The sequence below is a fragment of the Pelodiscus sinensis genome, chromosome 1, assembly GCF_049634645.1.
Source record: "Pelodiscus sinensis isolate JC-2024 chromosome 1, ASM4963464v1, whole genome shotgun sequence".
NCBI lineage: Eukaryota > Metazoa > Chordata > Testudines > Trionychidae > Pelodiscus > Pelodiscus sinensis.
Genome location: NC_134711.1, coordinates 212,362,922 through 212,383,863, shown reverse-complemented (window position 1 = coordinate 212,383,863; position 20,942 = coordinate 212,362,922). Strand labels below are relative to the sequence as shown.

Sequence of the window (20,942 nt, the reverse complement as noted above, 5' to 3'; positions counted from 1 at the left end):
TTTGTTCACCATCTCAGACTTGTGAATTGCACCCTGTTATCTAGATCCGTTTAGAAGTTACTCCCAATTCCGACTTCTGTTTTGGTTGGGGATGCTATTTTCAAGTTTGCATGATGAGCAAAGGCTAAATCCAATAGTTATGTTATAGTAGCACACGAAAACTTAAAAGCACATTGCAGTCTCAGAACGCAGCCTAATCTGACAGTGCTATGTTTGCAGTTAGTTCAGCAACCACAGCTTTGTAAAAATTGATGGCAATAATACAAAGCTATGGATTAAAATGCCCAAATGATATTTTTTAGGTATGTGCAATTTTCATTATGATCAGGTAACTTTAGGTGAATGAAAAGAAAGTAGGGACTTGTGTTCCTATAATTCTGTAAATTGCAAAGCAGCTTGCCATATTGACTACTGACATGACATTTGGGAGTTGAAGACTTTTACAAGGCTCCAAAGGCAATACTGGGAAATTGCTAGGTGGCTATTTCAGTTTGGACTGTGTAGAAGTCTACATTTTAGATAAATGTGTGTCAAGAGGGCAGTATTGGATTCTACATAAAGATTTGAGAACCTAAACAAACATCCGCCACATATAATAGTAAAAAATTATATCTTTTACAACCTTTGAAGCAACAGGCAAACTAAACATAATATCATCTTATAATGACTGAAGAAGGAACTGTCTCCCTGTTTTTCCTTTGTTATATACAGGCAGCAGGCCCTGCTGAGCAGAAATGGAACATATGATCAAGGGCTGTTCAGTGACTCAACTAATTAATATCTTAGATTGTCACGTTGTGCATACGTAGACTAATACCAAGAACAGGAAAAAATGAAGAGGCTCAGTTTATTTCCTTCCCTGTAAATCAGTGTTTCTCACAGTGGTCTGTGGACCCATTCTGAGAAAGCTGCAACTGGGCCGCTCCGGTTTCTTTACTTACCGACTCCATGGCCACAGAGCCTCGCGGCTCCCATTGGCTGCAAACGAGTGCAAGTCTGCAAATGGGAGCCGCGAGGCCGTGGAGCTGGTAAGTAAACAAACTGGAGCAGCCCAGTAGCAGCTTTCTCAGAGTGGGTCTGTGGACAATTTTGAGAAACACTGCTGTAAATTGAAATGAGTATATGATTGGAATGGTCATACTCTGACTATGTCATACTTTTGATATAATCTTAGTAATGAAAGTGTGGGACTGGAAGGTACATTGAAAGGTGGTCTATCCCAGTCTCCTGCACTTTATGGCAGGATGAAATAGATTTCTTCTTATAATTTATTTTAGAAGTTTTTCCAAGACAGAGAAAGTGAAAGCTGTTTAAACAGGGCAAACACATTTAAAATGTCCCTGCATAGCTGTCCCTTGTGGCGATGACTTAGTGGCCCAAGCATCACATTTGAAATACCTAGCTTCCCTCAGACCAGTGCTAGGGATAACACATTCCTTCATCCCTCTGAGGTAGAACCATTGAGTTCCATGCAGCTTATTTGTATGTGATATTTTAAAGACAGAGGGCTTAGAGAGTGGGGGATACTACAGACTGCACAGCACTTTTTGTAAGAGTGAGGTTTTACCTTGGTCTCCTAGGCCAATATTTCCCTCCCTTGTTGTGCAGTGTAATCTCAGTTTGGCAGCTGCATTCAGCCCCAAAGGTGGCTTTATTTGAGAGTTGCTACATTTGCTTGCACAGTGGGACATATATTCCTCTCTCTTCAGAGGCATTTGGAAATAGAAATTTGTTTTGATGTTAGCTCTCCCAGGCTTATACTTAATTTCAAATTGAAATCTGCCTATTGTACCTGCAACTGTGCTTTGAAAATTTGCAAAAGAATACCAGAGGGAAAATCATACAGGAGGTAGTACACTACATCACTGTAAAGTGGGCAACTGCTATAGATCTATACACAATGTCTTCTCATTTTACTATCTCTCCAGTTACTTGACCCCTGTGACGGTAGTATATAAGTTAAAGGTGGGCAATAATTTTTTATGGAGGTGGCCACTCCAAGAATTTGGAAAGTGGTCAAGGGCCGCACTCTTCCATATTAAAGGAGGAGGTGCGGGGTCTGGGATGGAGGTTGAGTGGAGAAGGGAGCTTGCAGTAAGGGACTGGGGTGCAGGAGAGGGTGTGATGTCTGGGAGGGAGTTTGGGTGAAGGAGGCAGTTGTGACCTGGGTTAGGGGACTAGGGTGCTGGCGTATGGATTGTGACGTTGGGCAAGACAGGATTGTGACCTGGGTAGGGGACCAGGAGTGGAGGGGTTTGGGCTGTGACCTAGGGCAGAATGGGGTTGTGACCTGGGGCAGGGGATTGAGGTGCAGGATCTGGGAAGGGATATGGGTGCAGGAGAGGGGCAGAGGATTTGGGTTATGTGGGGTGGAGGCAGAGGGTTGGGGTGCCGGAGACAGGCTCTGCCTGGGAGACTTAGCTCCTTGACTCCCAGCCAGCAGCCTTCTCAAGCAGACTCCCTGCCTGCCTGGCCCTGCACTGGCTTCAGGGGCCACGTGGTTTTTGAGCAGCTACGAGCCTGCGGGGAAGGAGAGGGTGCTTCACAAGCTGCTTGTTGACAACAGGCAGCTCCCATTGGCCGGAAACCAGCCAATGGGATTGTGCTGGGGGTGGAAGCAGTGCCTGAAACCTCTCCTCCCTCCCCTGGGTTCACTGCTGTTCAAACAGAAGGCCATAAGAGCAAGCAAGAAGTCTTGCATCCATGGATCGGATCTGGTGGCATCACAGGCTGGATCTGGCCCATGGAGGGTATTTTGCCCCGGCTTGATCTAAGTGACTCCTAGGGGTGTGCACAGGAATTTAAATTTCACCCTTTTTGATGGGGTCAATGGGAGTTAGGCATCTATACAGCTTTGAAGATCTGGGCCTGAGAGATCAAGAAACTGCTCAACTTCAGCCCGTGGCAGAGCCAGAAATTGTGCCCTGGTGTCCTAAGAATAAGTCCACTGAATGCAGCATGACATAGCGATGAGTTATCTCATGTACCTCCCCTGCTGACCATATGGCTGCATGGTGATCTGTATCTATTTCGTGGAGGCCCTGGCCTCTCTCAAGTGATCAGAGAGGGACAGCATTTCCAGCATCTTCCTTCCTCATGTATAAGAGCCCCTAGGAAACATGGCCAAACCTCAGCATCAAAATCTCCAGGGGCCTGGCAAAGGAGACAGTGGCACTTTGAGGTCATCAGTAGGATGCTCCTTCATCCCCCCGCCCCTCCATCCAGTGGGAGTGCAGTGGGAACCCAGCCACTGGAGCCCACCCTCACAGCCACCTCTGTTAATCATGGAGCTGCTGCCCAGCTACGGAAAGCGACAGAGCAAGGACAGCCTAGTAAGTGGCCCCAAGGCCCAACCCCATCCCTCTGTTCCACAGCACCTCCCTGCCCAACCCTGCAGTGGCACAGGAATATTCCCTGCCAGCAACGTCAGCCCAATGCTGACTCCCAGTGCAACAAACAGGCCAAGGGCTCCCTGTGAATGTCCAGGTTTTGAGCCTGTGATGAAATCCACCTATCTCCAGGCCATATCAGGAAATTCCCATTAATAAAGCATAAGACCCTGGGAAGCCCCCTTTCCAGGCACAGTGCAGCACAAATCCCTCTTTCTCAGGGCAAGAAAGCTTCTCAGAAGAGGAAGATAAAGTATCCCCCTCCCACATTTCTAGGGAACCATGAGTCTGAGGAGCCGGATCCAGGGGAGGCATAAGGAAGAAGTCTCACTGATGTTCTTCTTTTGGTCACTTAAGCAAAGCACACAACAAAGTCTCCAATCTCTTTCATCTTCCGAAGAATTTGATTCGGGGGGGGAGGGGCACCTCTAGGAGCTGCTCAAGGGGCATAAAGAGAAATCTGTTTCCCTCAAATTGCATTTGTCTGCAGAGTGCAGGATGGCCTGGTTCCCCTGCTCATCTTCCTGAAATGTGGCCGAGGGTTCAATTCATCAATGCATTGTTCCCAGCTCACCTTCAAGGAGTTCAGCATGGGGGTTAATCATCCATGCTGGGTTCCCCACCCGCTTACCCTCATAGAGTGCAGCATGGCAAATCAATGCAGAATAGACCAGGCCATAGACATGGGCTGTTTTCTCTAGGTATCCATACACATAACCCTGGTTAGGGGATGAAGGCTAAAACTCCAAATCAGAACTAAAGACTCGAAGAATAAAATAGAACACATAAAAAAGCCCTCACATCACACACACAGAGGGCAGACTTTCAGGAAAAGTGATTGGATCTACAATTATGAGGTCTGCACATGCCTTAGAAAAGCTATAGCTCTATAACTCTTCCCAGTGGGTGTGCAACCCTCAACTGTAGCTGTAGGTTATCAAATCTTAACTATTGGACTGTCATTACCAGCTGTTGCTATGGTCACCAGGTCCTAACATACTGGTTTTGGCTTCTAGCTTCTGTTGCAAGTTGTCATGCATCACTATCCGTCTCCATCTGCCTGCAGGTGAGTTTAGGGCAATGCACAGAGCCAGCTGCCCCAGGTAACCCTAACCTCTGCCCCAGGCCTGAGTCCCCTGACTCACACTAACTTCCACCCAGAACCTACATCTCCACCTCCTGTCCACTCCAAAGTCCTTGGCCCCAGCCCTGAGCCCCCTCCTGCATCCCCATGAGACACACTGAATTTCAAAGCCCTTTGATTAATCATTTGGATTTTAGAGCACTTTTATCAAGCTTTAAAGAATATAAAATGGCAGGAATGAAATCTTGTAGTCGTTGGTGCATGAGCTTTGAAAAACATGGTACATTGTTTCAATATTGTTCTCACGTAAAGTCTCCTGAAGTTTAAGTGAGTTCCATGCACTAACTTGCATGAAACTTGACAGATGAGACCAGTTTGATCTGCACCATGTCATCAGTTTGAGCCATAAGTGCTGCACGTACACACATACCCATGCACGCAGGCACACACACACACACACAACTCATCTACGGAATTTTTGAAAAATGCCTGTTTTTTTCCTGGCCCCTCATGTGAGCCATGACTTTGCACAGCCCTGAGACACACCAAATTTCAGAAGAAAACGACTATGGCCATTTTGAAGGACGTGGAAAGGTCAATCTGAAAACAAAAGTTGTGACACAATGATGATAACTGTAGTGGAACAGCCATGCCGCTATGATGTATGTTATAGGATTATTTGCTTGCAGTGTTCCAGTCAATAAGGTGGCAGTTTCTGTAGCAGGAAACGGAATTATTACCAAGTTTTCTGTCCTGTTTGGTTGGTATTCTGGTACAGTTAAAATAGCTTCTGGATGCATCATGGGTTTCTGTGAAGAACAATACTAATGTACAGGTTGAAACTCTGTTAACGGGGACTCCGGCAGGACACATTTGTTCCTGGACCAGAGAGTCCCAGTGGAGGGCTGGTGGCTGGGCTCCTCACAACTGCTAGGTGCAACCCAGCAGGGCTGCCCAGCGGGGCCAGGAACCCAGTGTTCTGCAGCTGCCTGGTGTGCTGTGACAGGGCTGTCTCAGGTGGCCAGGAGCCCAGGGAGCTGGGCTGCCCAGCTTAGCAGGAAAGGTGGGGAAGCCGACTAGGAGGCCGGCAACTGGTTCAGGACTGGGGAGGGCCAGAATCCAGATATGACCTCCCCAAATCTGACAAAATCTCTCATCCAGGACCAATCAGGCCCTGAGGGTGCTGGACCAGGAAGGTCCAACTTGTACAAACTGTAGATGGAAAGCAAATCACTTTGATGCCTTTTAAAATCATACCTTTTTGCAATTTCAGACAGATTTGAATAAACAAGAAGCCTAAGGACATAACTATTTAATTTCAAGACACCAACATTCCTTTAGGAATAAAAATAATATATATGATTAATTTTGTTGATTGCTACACTTCTTTCTCTAAGAATAGGATGAATGGTAGTTGAAAAATTCGTTTGGGCCTTATCTTAAGCAAACACCTATAGCTTAAACAAACATTGCTTATCTATTAAGCATGTGTTCCTGTAGGCAGTGTGTATGTTAATTTAGAATTTAGCACATGGTTATAAATTTAGATCATATAAGAAAAGGCAAATGCCGTTGCTGTGCCTGTTATAACTGGACATGGCGCTGCAGCTCCAGCAATATGCTGAATCATTAATCTCACCTTTTATGGATAATTTAGCAAGTTATTGAGTTTAGCATGGCATACAGAAACACCTAATATGCATGATTGGCAACTCTGTTTGTTAAGTTCCAAAATTAGAAAAGTAGCAAAATCCCACATTCTGGGTTTGAATACTTTTAGTATTCATTTTCAAAAATTCACTAAGCGGATCATGCAGCAAGTTTCTGAGCCATCAGAACAAGCAAAGGTAGGAAAATGTTAGGAAACATAATTTAACTCTACTTCAATTTCTCATGTCAGGATCTGGGAATGTCCTATTTAGTGAATTGTAGCACAAATAAATCATAAGCTATTGCAAACGTGTCTTGCATAATTAGAACTATTTTGAGATATGGGAAACTATCTGAATTTCCTAAAACAGATATATTTTCTTCTGTTGAATTATTCTACAAGTTTTTCCAAAAAAACTTCAATTACATCCATACTGCAATTGCGTTCTTCTGAAAGAAAATGGAAAGAACAGAGGTTTTTTTCCTACATTGGTAATCCTCATTCCATGAGGAAGAAGCCTTTTTCCAGAAGAGCTCTTTCGGAAAAAGGCATGTGTGGATGGGGAAGAGGGAGTTCTTTTGAAATAAGAGGAAGGAGGAAAAAGCACAGGTGCCATGGTGGCAACTCCATCCATAGTCATCACAGTTGACTTGCGAGATAGCATCCATTCAGCTTTTTCTATGTGCTTTTGCAGTATGGATGCTCTCTTTCAGAAGAAGTTTTTCCAGACGATCTCTTCCGGAAAAGCTTCTTCCAAAAGAAGCCTGCAGTCTCGACATAGCCTGTATTTAAAAGTCTATATTTCTAAGTCACTTAAAATCAGTGTAAGCATTCAAGGATTTTTTGTTATTCTGAAAAACTAAAGAAATTCTTATACTTAATTAGCCATGTCTATATTTTGTTCGCTAAAACATTTTGACAATCGACAGCCCATGACCCAGCAATGTTTATGCTAGGAGCTACAAGTGTTTTTAGAAGTCCAACTGAACCTGAGATATGTTCCTCTATGAGTAATAGCTTTTCCCAAAGGATGAGAATGTTAAAATCTGAAGTCAACAAGAAGCTCAAATGTTGAATATGAGTTCACAGACTGAGGTTATTGGGCTACCTTAAATATCTAATGGACAAATTCACCAGAATGCTCCAGCTGCTTTGTACCATCCCAAGTGACCCAAAGTCAGAGAAAGGTGCTAAGTGAGAGGATTTGAAAGGGGAAGATAGAGTTTGTTTAGGAGCAAGTTAAGAAAGAGAAATTGAGTTTCAGGATTGGATGGAGAGTCAGTAATCTGGGGGTACAGAGATAGATTTGAGACTCATCAGCATAGAGATAGAAGATGGTTGAACCTGAGCATTTGGAATACCCAATGAAAGGATGTAATCATAAAAGGGTGAGGGAAGAGCCCTGTGGCACTCCAACTGATATCGGGAGGATGTGAGAGAAAAATGCAGCAGAAGAGATGATGATATAACAGTTAAAACATCAGCAAATGGGTCAAGAGTGAGGATACTGGGGGAACCTTGAGGTTTGGCCAAGAAGAGGTCATTAGAAACCTCAGTGAGAGTGGTTTTGGTAGAGTGAAAGGGACAGAACAGACTGGCAGAAATCAGTGAATTTTAGGCAATAATTGCAAATGGCATATTTAAAGAGGTTAGAGATAGAGGGAAGGAAAGAAATTTGGTGGGAGCTGGACAGTCTGGTGAATCCAAGATATTTTATGGGGAATGGAGAAGTCCCCTGTATGCTTTTATTTAGCGAGCAAGAGAGAGGATCCAACGAGTAAAGAGAGATTGAAGTGGAGGGAAATGGTGGGGTTAAATCAGGCTAGGAGGCAGGAGAGAAGTGATTTATAGGAGCAGGGGGAGGTATTAGAAGTATTCAGCCAGTGAGAGCATTAAGTATGAAGGAGAATGAGGAAAAGAGTATTGGCGTAGTTACATCCGTGCATGCCCACGTAATACAGTCATGGCCTTCGAAGAGAGGAAAGGAGTTGGAGAGAGAAATCATGGCAAAGCTTGTTGGTCCTCTCTTTGGAAAAGCAAGCAAGAACTTGTATGGAATGGGAAGAGGGGGCAGGAAGAGAAGAGGATTTGTGAAGGGAGTTGCATGCAGCACATAGACAATGGGGGTGATGGGCCTGGAAGTCAGTGACAATGGTAACATGATGATGTTTGGCCAGGACCATTTTGGAAATGAAGGAAGAGCCAAACATCTTGTGGGAAGCCTGCATGGTCTTGGGGCTTTCTCCAGAGGCAGTGGTATGGGAGTGGGAGGAGAGAACACAGGGGCTGGCCAGGGCTGGGGTGTAGGAGGAGGCAAAGGATGTGATGGGAAAGAAGGGGAAAGGACTGCAAAAGGAAGAGAGTGGAGTGGTGAGATTTAACGACAGCCAGCAAAGGCAAAGGTGGAAGGGGGGAAGGACAGCTGGGAGGAGGAAACTGGTAGGGGCATGTAAAATGTCTCCTCTTGCCATAATTCCCTTGTTCCCTTTAAAGACACATGTATTGCTGCTGCTGTTCTCAAGATTGGAAAGTAATAAAACGGGGAGGTGTTCACCTGCTGTACAAACGAGTTAATTTTTATCCAATCGAACATTCCTAAATGCTTTCCAAATCTGTAATATCACAGACAAGAAGTAAGGGATGCAGACAGACCATTATAGCAAAGAGATGCATGGATACATGCACTGCAGTCTGGGTGGTAAACAAATAGCAACTGTGGCAAACTGGGACTCAGTGTATAGGTGAACCTCTGTAAACTGGTCCTCTCTTGTCCAGCAATGGATGTTCCAGGACCACAGAGTCCCAGGCTGCTGGCAATGAGCTGCCAATGGGGCCAGAGCCCAGTTCCCCGCACCTGGACTGCTAGGCATGTCCCAGAACTGTAGTAGGGCTGCTCAGCACACAGTACGACCCAGCTAAGATGCTCAGTGGAGTTGGGAGCTCGGGGGGCCCCAGTGGGGCTGCTCGGTGGGGCCTGGAGTGCCCTAGCAGGGCTTCCCAGCATGCCACAGCAGGGCTGTGTGGTGTGCCTCAGCTGTGTGGTGTGCCCAGGGGGCAGGCTGGGAGTCTGAGGCTGTGTCTAGACTACATGCCTCTGCCGACAGAGGCATGTAGATTAGACACACAGGCAAAGGCAAATGAAGCCGCGATTTAAATGATCGCGGCTTCATTTACATTTACATGGCTGCTGCGCTGAGCCAACAAACAGCTGATAAGCTGTTTGTCGGCTCGCGCGCTAGTCTGGACGCTCCCCTGCCGACATCAAAGCCCTTTGTCGGCAGCCCCATTATTCCTCATGGGATGAGGTTTACCGGGGGCTGCCGACAAAGGGCTTTGATGTCGGCAGGGGAGCGTCCAGACTAGCGCGCGAGCCGACAAACAGCTGATCAGCTGTTTGTCGGCTCAGCGCGGCAGCCATGTAAATGTAAATGAAGCCGCGATCATTTAAATCGCGTCTTCATTTGCCTTTGCCTATGTGTCTAATCTACATGCCTCTGCCGACAGAGGCATGTAGTCTAGACACAGCCTGATGCGCCACAGCGGGGCTGCTTAGCAGGGCTCCCCAGCACATCCCAGCTAAGCTTCCTGATGGGGCTGGGAGCCCAACACGCTGCAGCAGAGCTGCTTGGCGGGGCTGCCCAGTGGAGCCAGGAGCCTCGGTGGAGCCTGGAATACCCCCACAGGGCAGTGCACTGTGAGCTGGGCTGTCCAGCGTGGTAGGCAAGAGGGGATGGAGACCGGCAGGGCCTGCAGCAGGACCAGGACTGGGGAGGCTGGGAGAGGGAGGGGGCACAGATATGATCTCCCCTGGTCCGGCAAAATCCCTTATCTGAGACTGGTCAGGTCCCAAGTGTGTCGAACCAGGGAGATCCAACCTATACATAATTATACTCAAATTTTACTAGGATCTTATTTTATGTCTCTCTTATGCATGTTATCAATGACCTTGTGGGAGTTTCATTTGTCACTTACCCAATGAAAAACAATTATGAAAAAGGTTTGCAGATCAGGTTGTATATCTTTCAATTAGTATTGATTTTTAGTCTTATGTTTCATTTGCTGTGAATAAAAGAATTGGTTTTTAATAGCATGATCTTTTTATAAAGGCAGCTCAAAATGGAAAGAGAAGAGAGAATTGATAGCATCGTGCTGTCAGGATATTTTTTAAGATGAAACAACTTTGTTTAACTCAATCTTACTTCAGAGCCATGTCAAAAAACCCCCGATGAAATCCAGATGATTGAGATTTTGGCTAGCAGAACATAAATGGTATGCAAAGCCAGGAAGGAGGATTGTGCAGACATTCCTGTCTATTTTTAGCTATAGATTTTTAATTATTAATATCATTTGAAATGTTTAATTAGTTTTGAGAAGCATTTGCATAAATTAAATGCATGAGGTCTGTCTGAGAACACTGTGGAAATCTCTCTCTGGCCGGCTGTGGTTTTAGTAAATAGTTTAAAGGGATCCATTAGTGGAGGAAAGAAGCATGTTTTTCTCCTTCCCCACATGGCTAATCTTTAGCTAAAGAAATGATATTCATGTGTTTGTTGTTTTTGACCTAAGTGGCAGTGATATGGGGCACACTCAAAGATGAAAGGGGACTTCAGTTCATTCCCCACATCCCGACAACCTGGTGTGAACTGCCCTCTTTTACCATCCCTTCTTTTTGCTGTTGGTAGCTGACAGCTGAGGAAGACTTTCACTCCCCATGAGGGGAGTACAGCATAAGGCACTCCCTTACTTCCTTGCATCGTGGCTCATAGCTCAGGTTGGAGAACCCTTTGTGTGGTTTGTTCCCTGTAAGCTGTGTGCTTGTGCGACCACTGAGGAGAAATTCCAGTGCCATCCAGCTGATTAGCAGAGTGTCCGCAGCTAGGTTTTGTGTTTCTATTAGTGGTGCACATTCACACATGCCTGGCTGCAGATAAAAACTATTCTGCACATGAATGGAAAAAATCCATGCATGGATGGAAAAGACTGGAGGTAACCTTGGTTGCCCCTCTCCTTTCTGTGCCTATGACTGGGGTGCAGGGAGGCAGACCATAACTTGAATAGAGCCTTCCCCATCACCTGTTTACCAGCCAGCACAGAAAGGGAAGTCATCATTGCCTCGTAAAAGGCTGCTGCAGGTGACGTTACTTCCCTACTGCAGCACGTGGAGAGACAGGGTCTGCACCGTGACTCTGAGACCTTAGGGCTAGAGTGTAAAAATACAGTCTGCCCTAAGTAAGAGGCAGCACCTAAGTACAGTCTCCCCGAAAAGAGGGAAAACTGAAAGAATTGAAAACCAAGGATGAAAAAAATCAGGAAAAGATTCCTAATAGTGAGATCTGTTGGGCTTCTAGTTCCATGCCAGAGCTTTAGCCAAGTCATATAAGACACTACCACTTTCATCATTTTCTCTTTGGATTGGGTGACCAGGGCTGTCCAGGTCAGAGAACAATAGCATTGTAACTACGTCCCTCAAATTGATTCCAGCTGATGCATAGACTAGAGAATAATTTCACAAAGAAAGCAGTGGAAGCAGATTGCCTCAAACATTTAAACTTGGGCTGGCTGAAAGCACATGGGAATTTATTGTCAAGGAACAATCCCAGTGCAGTCAACAACCTCAGGATCTCAACTGCTGGCCCTGGTGAAGATGCTTCTTTCCAGACAGCAGCATTGGTGGTACACCTGAGGCTATTATGCACCTGATGCACAGTGAGAGCAGGATTAAAGCTTCTTTAAAAATGGCACTCTCTTGAAACAACCATTTCCCACCCACTGAGAGCAAATTAGTTTGGTCAGAAATTCCGCGCCCATGGAAATCAATGAGGCAGGCAGACTTTTGTCAGGCAAATTTCTCCTGTGCATTTATAATTTTTGTTTTGTGTCATTTTAAATTAAATTGTATTTGTTTGCATTGTGGGCAGATAGATTCTAGAGTTCATCACTGACCCAGAAAACTCATCCAAGCCAGGGTGGTTTTACAGTTGTGTAACGACACTGACTGCACTGAAATTAGTGAGGCTTTAAACTTAAACAGAGTGGAATCAAATCATCTTTGCTCCCTACCTGCACAAGCACCACTTTCCCCTGAGTGTCTGAGAGTCTCTGCCTCTGGCTATATCTAGACTACATGCCTCTGTCACCAGAGGCATGTAAATTAGACTACCCGGGATTTAAATATCCCTGGCTTCATTAAAATAAAAATGGCCGCCGCGCTGTGCCGGCTCAGCTGATCGACAGCACAGCATGCGAGTCAAGACGCGCATCGGTCAACAAGGGAAGCCTTTGTCAACCGCTCCTGTAAACCTCGTTTCAAGAGGCATAAGGAAGCGGTCGACAAAGGCTTCCCTTGTTGACCAATCCGCGTCTTGACTTGTGCGCTGTGCCGACGATCAGCTGAGCTGGCACAGCATTGTGGCCATTCTTATTTTAATGAAGCCAGGGATATTTAAATCCCGGCTTCATTGACTATGTTGGATAGTCTAATTTACATGCCTCTGGCGACAGAGGTATGTAGTCTAGTCATACCCTCTGTGTCCTGGGTTCTTCAGACATTTGCCCCATAGCCTACCTCAGGCCTTGTGAATCAAACCACTGGCTGTCGATTTATCGCCTCTGCTGTAGATGTGATAAATCAATTTCCAAGAGCACTCCTGTCCATGCTGGTACTCCTCCAAGATGGGAAGAGTAGCTGGCATCGACAGAAGAGCAGCCCCTGCTGACCTTGGAGCATGCAAGACATTGTGGTGAGTATGTCGACTTCAGCTATGCTATTTGCTTACCTGAAGTAGATTGACAGTGCAGGTAAGTGTGGACAAGGCCTCAATAGTGATCACTCGGAGGGAGGATTTTCCTTGGTGCAAAGTCACTCTTTTACTAAAACTCCCCCATTCCCTTTTGTCACAAGTTAGCAGCCCTATTAATGATTGTCTCATATTTTAATTAAAATGCCCACTAATTACATACATTTAAAATAAGTGCACTCTTGTATACTCAGACCTGCATGAACCCAGGCAAAACTAGGAAAGTAAGGGGTTATGCTGTATTAATCTGGTAACCCCCAAATCATAGAATCATACAAGTTTAGGGTTGGAAGAGACCTCAGGAGGAATCTAAATATGAATATATAAATAATTGAAAGGATTCTTCTGCTATGTATATCCAGAGGCAAGCTAATCTGAAATTAACATTGATATGCTTACCAGAAGACAGTGGTATAGATTACAAATGGATTGGCAGAACCATCAGCCTAGTAATTAAGTCATGAGTACAGCCGTACCGAATCAGACCAAAGGTCCATCTAGCCCAGGACCCTGTCTTGTGACAGCAGCCAGTGCCAGCTGCCCTACAGGGACTGAAGTCTCCAAACGTTATTGTCCTGAGAGACTTTAATATTCAAACGGGCAATGCCCAGGAAGAGTTGTTCACATACCACAGAGGAGCCCAGACACTTTGGTTCTCCAGGCAAAGCACTGGAGTTGACCATCGAGTTGGGTGTACATGTAGCGAGCACAGTAATTATGCCCTACACTGTTCTGTTGCCTCCTATTGACAAGGGTCAAGGCTTTCCCGTTATTTCATCTTAGAGGTGGACTGTTCATGTTAGTCAAGTGCTGAAGAATCTCAGAGGCAGTGAGTATCTAGACTGCTTTCAGGATCACACTACTTAACTGTAGAACCAGCGTTCTGGTACACAGGTTAGATACCAAAACCACTGACTGGCTGCACGCCTAGCTCCAAAGTCTCCGCTCCCCTATCAGCTATCATCTTGGTTCACTTCTCTAAAAGGAAGGTAAAGAGCCACTGAAGAGAAACTTCCCTGCCCCGACCCCCAGTTTCCACTACAGTGTCTGCAGCACCACATGGGGAGCCACATCAGTGCCTGCCAGTAGATTACAAGAATACCTGATCAGTAGCTCGTGACTAGTTCAGTGCAACACTGGTTTATTTTCAATTATTAACACCTACGTATGCAAAGTTTTAATTTAATTTTGAAAACACCTGTCTGAGTTCAATGTTATTATTCACAGTTTAATTATAGCTGACATTTCTCTAGAAGATATACTGAAATAACAGTCCGGCATCAGCTAAGGGACGGGCTGGATAACCTAGTAAGTTTTCCGCATCTCTTAACTGCCACAAGTTAACCATAAGACCCAGAGCCAGTCAAAGCTTTAATTATGCAGAGATTCTAGGCCAAGACCTCAGAGCAGGGGTGGGAAACCACAGGTATGGGGGCTGGATGTGGCCCTCAGCTTGCCTGGATCCAGCCTCTGAGGCTGAAGCTCCCCCCCCCCCCCAGCATTGGGGAGCCCGCGCGGGTGCTACAGCCTCCTTGCTGCCCCCCTGGGAGCTGGCGCACACACAATCTACTAGGCTAGGGCCCCCTGGGCTCTGGAGTGCGAGGGGAATGTGGAGCGTGTCTTTCTCCTTCTTAATCAGGGGCCTTAATGAGGGATTTTCCCTGCTTGCCACTTGTGTGCAGCCCCCAACTGATTTTTTGTGGGTCAGTGGCCCCCAACCCAAAAAAGGTTCTCACTCCTGCCTTAGAAGAAGCAATCTGTAGTGCCTCTCATCTAAAAGCAGAGTTTTACAGTAAGGTGGAAAAAGGAAAGCAACAGAGTTAATTGTCCTGAAATGTGATCTCATATGACTATGCCCACTCAAGATCCAATTCAAAGGGATCTAATGCTTTTAGAGCAAAAACTGATCCCATTCATAAAGAAGAAAAAATAAATCAAATCATGTAGAAACTCCCCCTCACTGCTTAGTATCCTGTTTCCTTTATAAACATTGTTCTGCAGCCAGCACCTAAGACACAGGAAGAAGATATAACTGCATATGGAAATAGATTCCTGTGCTACATTTTCAATATTATCTTCCTAGCCCTTAGAAAATATATTTAATTTCCATAGCACAATTCTTCTGAAAGTTTGGGAATGAACCACTAAGGAAGGGGCAAAGTACTTCAATCTTGCTGCTAATTTATTAAAACCCCATGCAAGTTACAGTTTGTTACACAAACTAAACTACAAGTGATAGAAATGTAGCCGTGTTAGTCTGGTGTAGCTGAAACAAAAAACAGGACTGTGTAGCACTTTAAGGACTAACAAGAAGGTTTATTAGGTGATGAGCTTTCGTGGGCCAGACCCACTTCCTCAGATCAAATAGTGGAAGAAAATTGTCACAACCATATATACCAAAGGATACAATTTAAAAAATGAACACATATGAAAAGGACAAATCAAATTTCAGAACAGAAGGAGGATGACACTTTACACCTAAGTTTGAATAAAGACTCTAATTATCTTACCTATCACAAAGATAGCTTCCCCAGTTATCACCTCTAATATCATTAGCTCACAGACATTTACCTCCTCCCCCCATCCTCCTTCTGTTCTGAAATTTGATTTGTCCTTTTCATATGTGTTCATTTTTTAAATTGTATCCTTTGGTATACATATGGTTGTGACAATTTTCTTCCACTATTTGATCTGAGGAAGTGGGTCTGGCCCACAAAAGCTCATCACCTAATAAACCATCTTGTTAGTCTTTAAAGTGCTACATAGTCCTGTTTTTTGTTTAAACTACAAGCTCTTCCTCCCACCTTATGTCCCTAAGAGTCCATGAAGTTAAGAAGAATATATTACAGGGCAACTGGTACATTTCATTTCCACATCACAGAGTTGGTTTCTGAATGTGTCTTGACCACTGTTCAGGATGTGGGCCAACAGCTAGTTCTTTGATTGAGGGTGTGTCCATTTATTACTAAAGTGAGAAATTTGGGTATGTTCTTAGATCATAACAAGTGAAAATAGCTGGGGGAGGGAGGCGTGTTTCTGTCTGTGTCTGGCTAGGAGAGGGGAACTATTTCACTTAGCTGTGGCCCTTCCCTCCTTACCCCTATTTTCATTACAACTTGATTAGATAACAACAATATGCAGCACTAACTAATCTTGCATTCATTTAGCAGTTGAAGCAAGTCCACTTTTAAGCAAGCACACGACATTGATGCATTATCTTCTGCAGAGGTGGTTTGTTGGCTTCTAGATGGAAATTAACAGATTTTTAATTTATAAAGCTATAAATTGTACAAGACTTGACTATCTGAGGCTTTATGTGCACATACTCCTGAACTGGTTGAATTAAATCTATTTAAATCTACACCACTATAGTTAAACTAGGGCAAATTTGTGGTTAGCTGTGACCTGAGAAACTGGCTTTCTGTTTCTGGGATACAAGTACATGGAGGGGCTGGTGCTGAAATAACACCTTCAATTTGGAATTCACCCCCTCTCTTGATCTGATACAAGCCTGAGTCTGTTGATGTACAAGGCACACAGCAAAGGCCATCATTTTGGGAAGAGCTAGAGTGCGGGGATGGAGGGATTTGGGGGTGAGAGAAGAGAAGGATAGGAAGTTGAGTTATGTTTCCTGCATCAGGACACTGGTTTGTTGGGAGCTTTGCTATTTCTCTATTAATTCTATTTCATTATAAGGGATTGTGTTTTGCATTTTATCAAGGCACCTAAAAACTAGTGTATTTTCAATAAATAAAATAGCTACACCTCTTTCTCCTCCTCCCCACCACCTTCAGGCATTGGGTCAGAATAATTTATCATTCAAGAGACTAACCAGTTTGGCACCTATTGTAAGAACATATTTGTGCTTGCTGGTTCTGAAGAAAAAAATGTGTTTTCCCTAAATATTTTTAAAAGTTACTGGAAAAGCTCTTTTTAAAATCCAAACCAAACTAATAAAGGTAATACTGCTGCATTCCTGCTGTATAGAATTTTCTATCTTTGATATCCTGCACATGTGAAAATTACTTACTCCTTACAATTCATGAAGTAAGTATTTATTATACTCCTTTTTTGCAGATGGGGAAAATTGAATACAGGAGCTAGAATCTGCATTTTATTACACTGCTATAAATTGGATGTGACTCCCAGGGTGTTACCCCAGATTTACAGTAGTGTGAGAACAGACTCAGACCTGGAGCACTGAAATGATTTGTGCAGCAACACACAACAAGGCTGTGGCTGAGATGGGACTAGAACTCTAGAGTCTCACAGTGCTGTGGTCAGTTCAGTAGCCTATCTTCCTCCCAAGTCTCCCTCACAAATTATAGAATATGTGTCTGCATTTAAAACAAATGCATGTGCTAACACAGCTGCTGAAAATCTGTTATCCTTTAATCATCTTCCACATCCTGCATTTGTATTTCATCTCCAGTGGCAAGTGACACAGAAAGCATTGCAGATAGTGCCTTTCCCTGTGCTGTAGCAGGGTTTAGGAATATCATATACAACAGAAGCACCCATATCCTGAACTCTTTTCTGAGTTGTCTCCTCATTAAGCACTTTATTTATAATAGCGACTATGAGCAGAAATGTTACCTTTTTAGCTTTTCCCAGAAGGCCTGACAACTGTAAATAAATAAATCAGAAAAAAAGAGAGTAAAACATTTCACTTTCACACTGCTGAAGATTTGAGATGAAAGGGACCCAAATAGAAACAAGCCCTGCTAGTGAGTATGATATATAGCACTCTTCACGCCAAAGTACTTGGGTCTCCAAAGCACTATTTGTTGTCTTTACTTCTTTTACCCTACTTCAGTATAAACCATTTCTTTTATCACGGGCTTGTGTTGCATTGTTACTTGCTTACATCAGCACGTCAACAGTAAGGTAAGTGAAGCAAGCTTGAGGGTACAAATGATACACCTGAAGGAGAGAAAGTGGAAATAGAAAGCTTCACACTAGGGGCACGTCTACAGAGCAAGGGCAAAAGTCGAATTAAGATATGTAACTTCAGCTACATCAATTGTGTAGCTGAAGTCGAAATAGCTTCTCAGCTTTTGGCATTGTCTACACAGCAGGAAGTCAAAGGAAGAGCATTCTTCCTTCAACTTCCCTTACTCCTCATGAAATGAGGGTTACAGGAGTAATTTGTAAGAAGTCCTCCAGCTTTACATTATTTTGAAATAATGTCTTGCTGTGTAGACACACTCTTTGTTATTTTGAAATAATGTCAGTTATTCCAAAATAACGCTGATGTGTAGACATAACCTAGCTGTGGATCTGGCCCATTGTTTTTTGGACTCCCTTGTTCTGTTTTACCACCATCAGAAAGCTGTGGGTGAGTTAGAGACATGAGAGAGCACTCTGCACTCTAAGGAGAGTTTATTTTAAAAAGTCAACAGTGAAACATCTGTACAAAAAAAAAGTGAAATAATATAACAGTGAAATAAAGAGCACAGCAGGTGATGGGTTCTCAGTGCTCTTCCAGATCTTCCTGACTGGCCTTGTCCTCAGCCAAATCAATTTTGTAAACTAGGGCTGCATTAGGGCTTGCATTTCTTCCTGAGGAGAATGCAGGAGAATAAAGTCACTGTTTGGTTGGGAATCATTCATGGATGGGAATCCATGGATGGTAATTGTAGCTCAAACATTGTTATTCTATCAGCTTGGCAAAATGGTCATGAAAATTTACCACCTCAGGTACAAAGTCTTCATCATCTAGTTATCAGGACGACGATAAAGGGCATGATATTTACCCACCTGTCAGAAATATTATCCAGCTTGAGACAAGTGAGCCAGAGGAATTTTGTAAGGCAGAATTAAATTAACTCATACCACACACCCACAAAGCTTGTCTGTTGGCTTGTTAAGGAACTATGCAGTACTCCTTGATGCCACTACCTTAATTGTTTTCTATATAGACAATTGATTCTCTCTTACTTCTCTCCTTTATCCTCCAGGAAGATGATGTCACCCGTGACAGTCGATTCAATTTCAGTGGTTATGGGATGGGTCATTGTCTCCAGGTCAAAGATGGCACCGCGGTCAAGGCCACTCCTCCAAACCCTCCCTTGGCACCACCAAAGGATTCCGAGTCCATCAAAAAGAAGTTTGTTGACCGTGCAAAAAGGATTGATACAATATCCCGAGCTGCATTCCCATTAGCCTTCCTCATTTTCAACATCTTTTACTGGATTACGTACAAAATTATACGGCATGAGGATATTCACAAGAAATAAGCAACTCTCTGGAGTGCTGGGACTTTCTAGCCAAAGTGATTTGCTTGTAAATAAACAGTGAGTCTTTCTGTAATTTGGACTGAGGAATTTTTTTCACCCGTGCTACTGAAGAGAATAAGACAAAAAAAAAATGGAAGGGAAGACAAAGCATAGGCAAAAAGTGATTGAATGCAAGAACAAGAAGCCGTGGGGCCATGCACTAAGGATCTCCTTATGGACACTCAATATTGTTCTTCCAGATTCTGCATTGATCAGGCATTCTTAAACAGGAGAAATGTTACCCAACTGTGTCATGAAGATATTGAAAAAAATAAAAATAAAAACAACCAATGTGAAACACCTACTATAGGACTGTAGTGGCTACAGTACAGTGAGTTATAAAAGGACCAAATTTATTCAGGATAATGCTGCCTTTCTATTTGAAACAAGTCTACTGAGCTACATTCCATTAAAATGTCTGTAGTTAGCAGTTCACCACAAAGTCCTTTTGTGCGTTGTAACTTATTTCTACTAACAGGGAAAAATGATTTATACTTTAATACCCTTGTAAGTGTGCATTTTAATATTATCTTGCTTTATTAGAATTGCAATTTGGGGGTCAAACTTGTGTATTGCGCTATTTATTTGACTGCTGACACTCACAGAAACCGGTTAAACGGCCCATTTTATTTTTGTTCTAAGAGAGTGCACTTACTTCATTTGATTTCTTCTGTTTTTACATGCAACTTGAGGTGCCAAACTGTGTTTTTCCTATTGTGCTACCCTGTACCACACTATTTATTAAGATCTTGTTTCCTGGCTGGTGTAGCTCAGTTTAGCATTGATTTTTTTGTTACTGTGCTCATTGTAGCTGCAATTGATAGCTCTGTAGGTAAACACAACTTGTTTACAGACCTCTAATTTATATCTTTACTCGAAGTGGCTATCATTTTAAATATCATTGACTAACCTAAGAATTTTAAAACTGTACTGTGATTTTCATAACCTGTTACCTTTTGGTGCCAGAGCTACGTGGGTCAAATCCTTGCTACGTGTTTTAAAGTAGAAAAACAATAAAAATTGAAATAAAAAAGGTATTTTTGCTTACACAGACAAAAGACAAACTGTAAGAAAACATAACAAGTTCATTAAAAATTTTACACTTGCTGTAAAAGCATTTATTAAAAAAAGTTATTTGTTCAGTTTCAATAAAGCTAAGTGTGCTACTAATTTTTCTTTTCTTTCAAAGCTCCTTTTTCATGTGGGTTACCTGTAGTGCTATATGCATTACAGACCAAATCCTCGGGCACTCCAGCAGCAGCAAAGGGATTTAAAGCAGCAGTGGGAACCAAGGCCTACGTTGGTCACTCCTGAACTCCCTCACCCCACTCCAGCAGAGGAGGCACTTGAGGGCAAACTCTGGGGTGAGGATGTTTCTTAACCCACTTGCAGCAATCTTGTTTGGCTAAGCAGAACCCTTTTATTCTCCAGCCCAAATTATATCAGCCCTGAGGCACATTTGAGGAAAAGTGCACCATGCCAGGCAGACCCCTGAATTGCAGGGTAGAAAAGGAGGGAAAGGAGATCCTAATAACCTGTAGCCTTTGGGGAAGACACACTGAATGGCAAGCCAAAAGCCTCTTGGATCTAATTTTTTCCCAACTGGTCTTAATATTTCTGTGCATTTCATAACCTTCAAGGCCTCACCCCTATCTTAAGGGAAGGGACTACCACTTAATGGCTAAGATAACAGAGATTGCACATAGTTAGTGGAGGCACACTGAGAGGAGAAGCTATCTGACT

General features: G+C 43.6%; 1 protein-coding gene across 1 annotated transcript in view; it reads left to right on the top strand.

The window, feature by feature from the left end:
• GLRA2 (glycine receptor alpha 2) overlaps positions 1 to 20,347 on the top strand; it is a 150,981-nt gene extending 130,634 nt beyond the window's left edge. The window contains exon 9 of the mRNA XM_006122811.4: positions 18,882 to 20,347. Coding sequence (XP_006122873.1) covers positions 18,882 to 19,160 — 279 coding nt within the window. The 3' untranslated portion in view covers positions 19,161 to 20,347. The remainder of the gene's footprint in view (positions 1 to 18,881) is intronic.
• Positions 20,348 to 20,942: the final 595 nt, after the last annotated feature.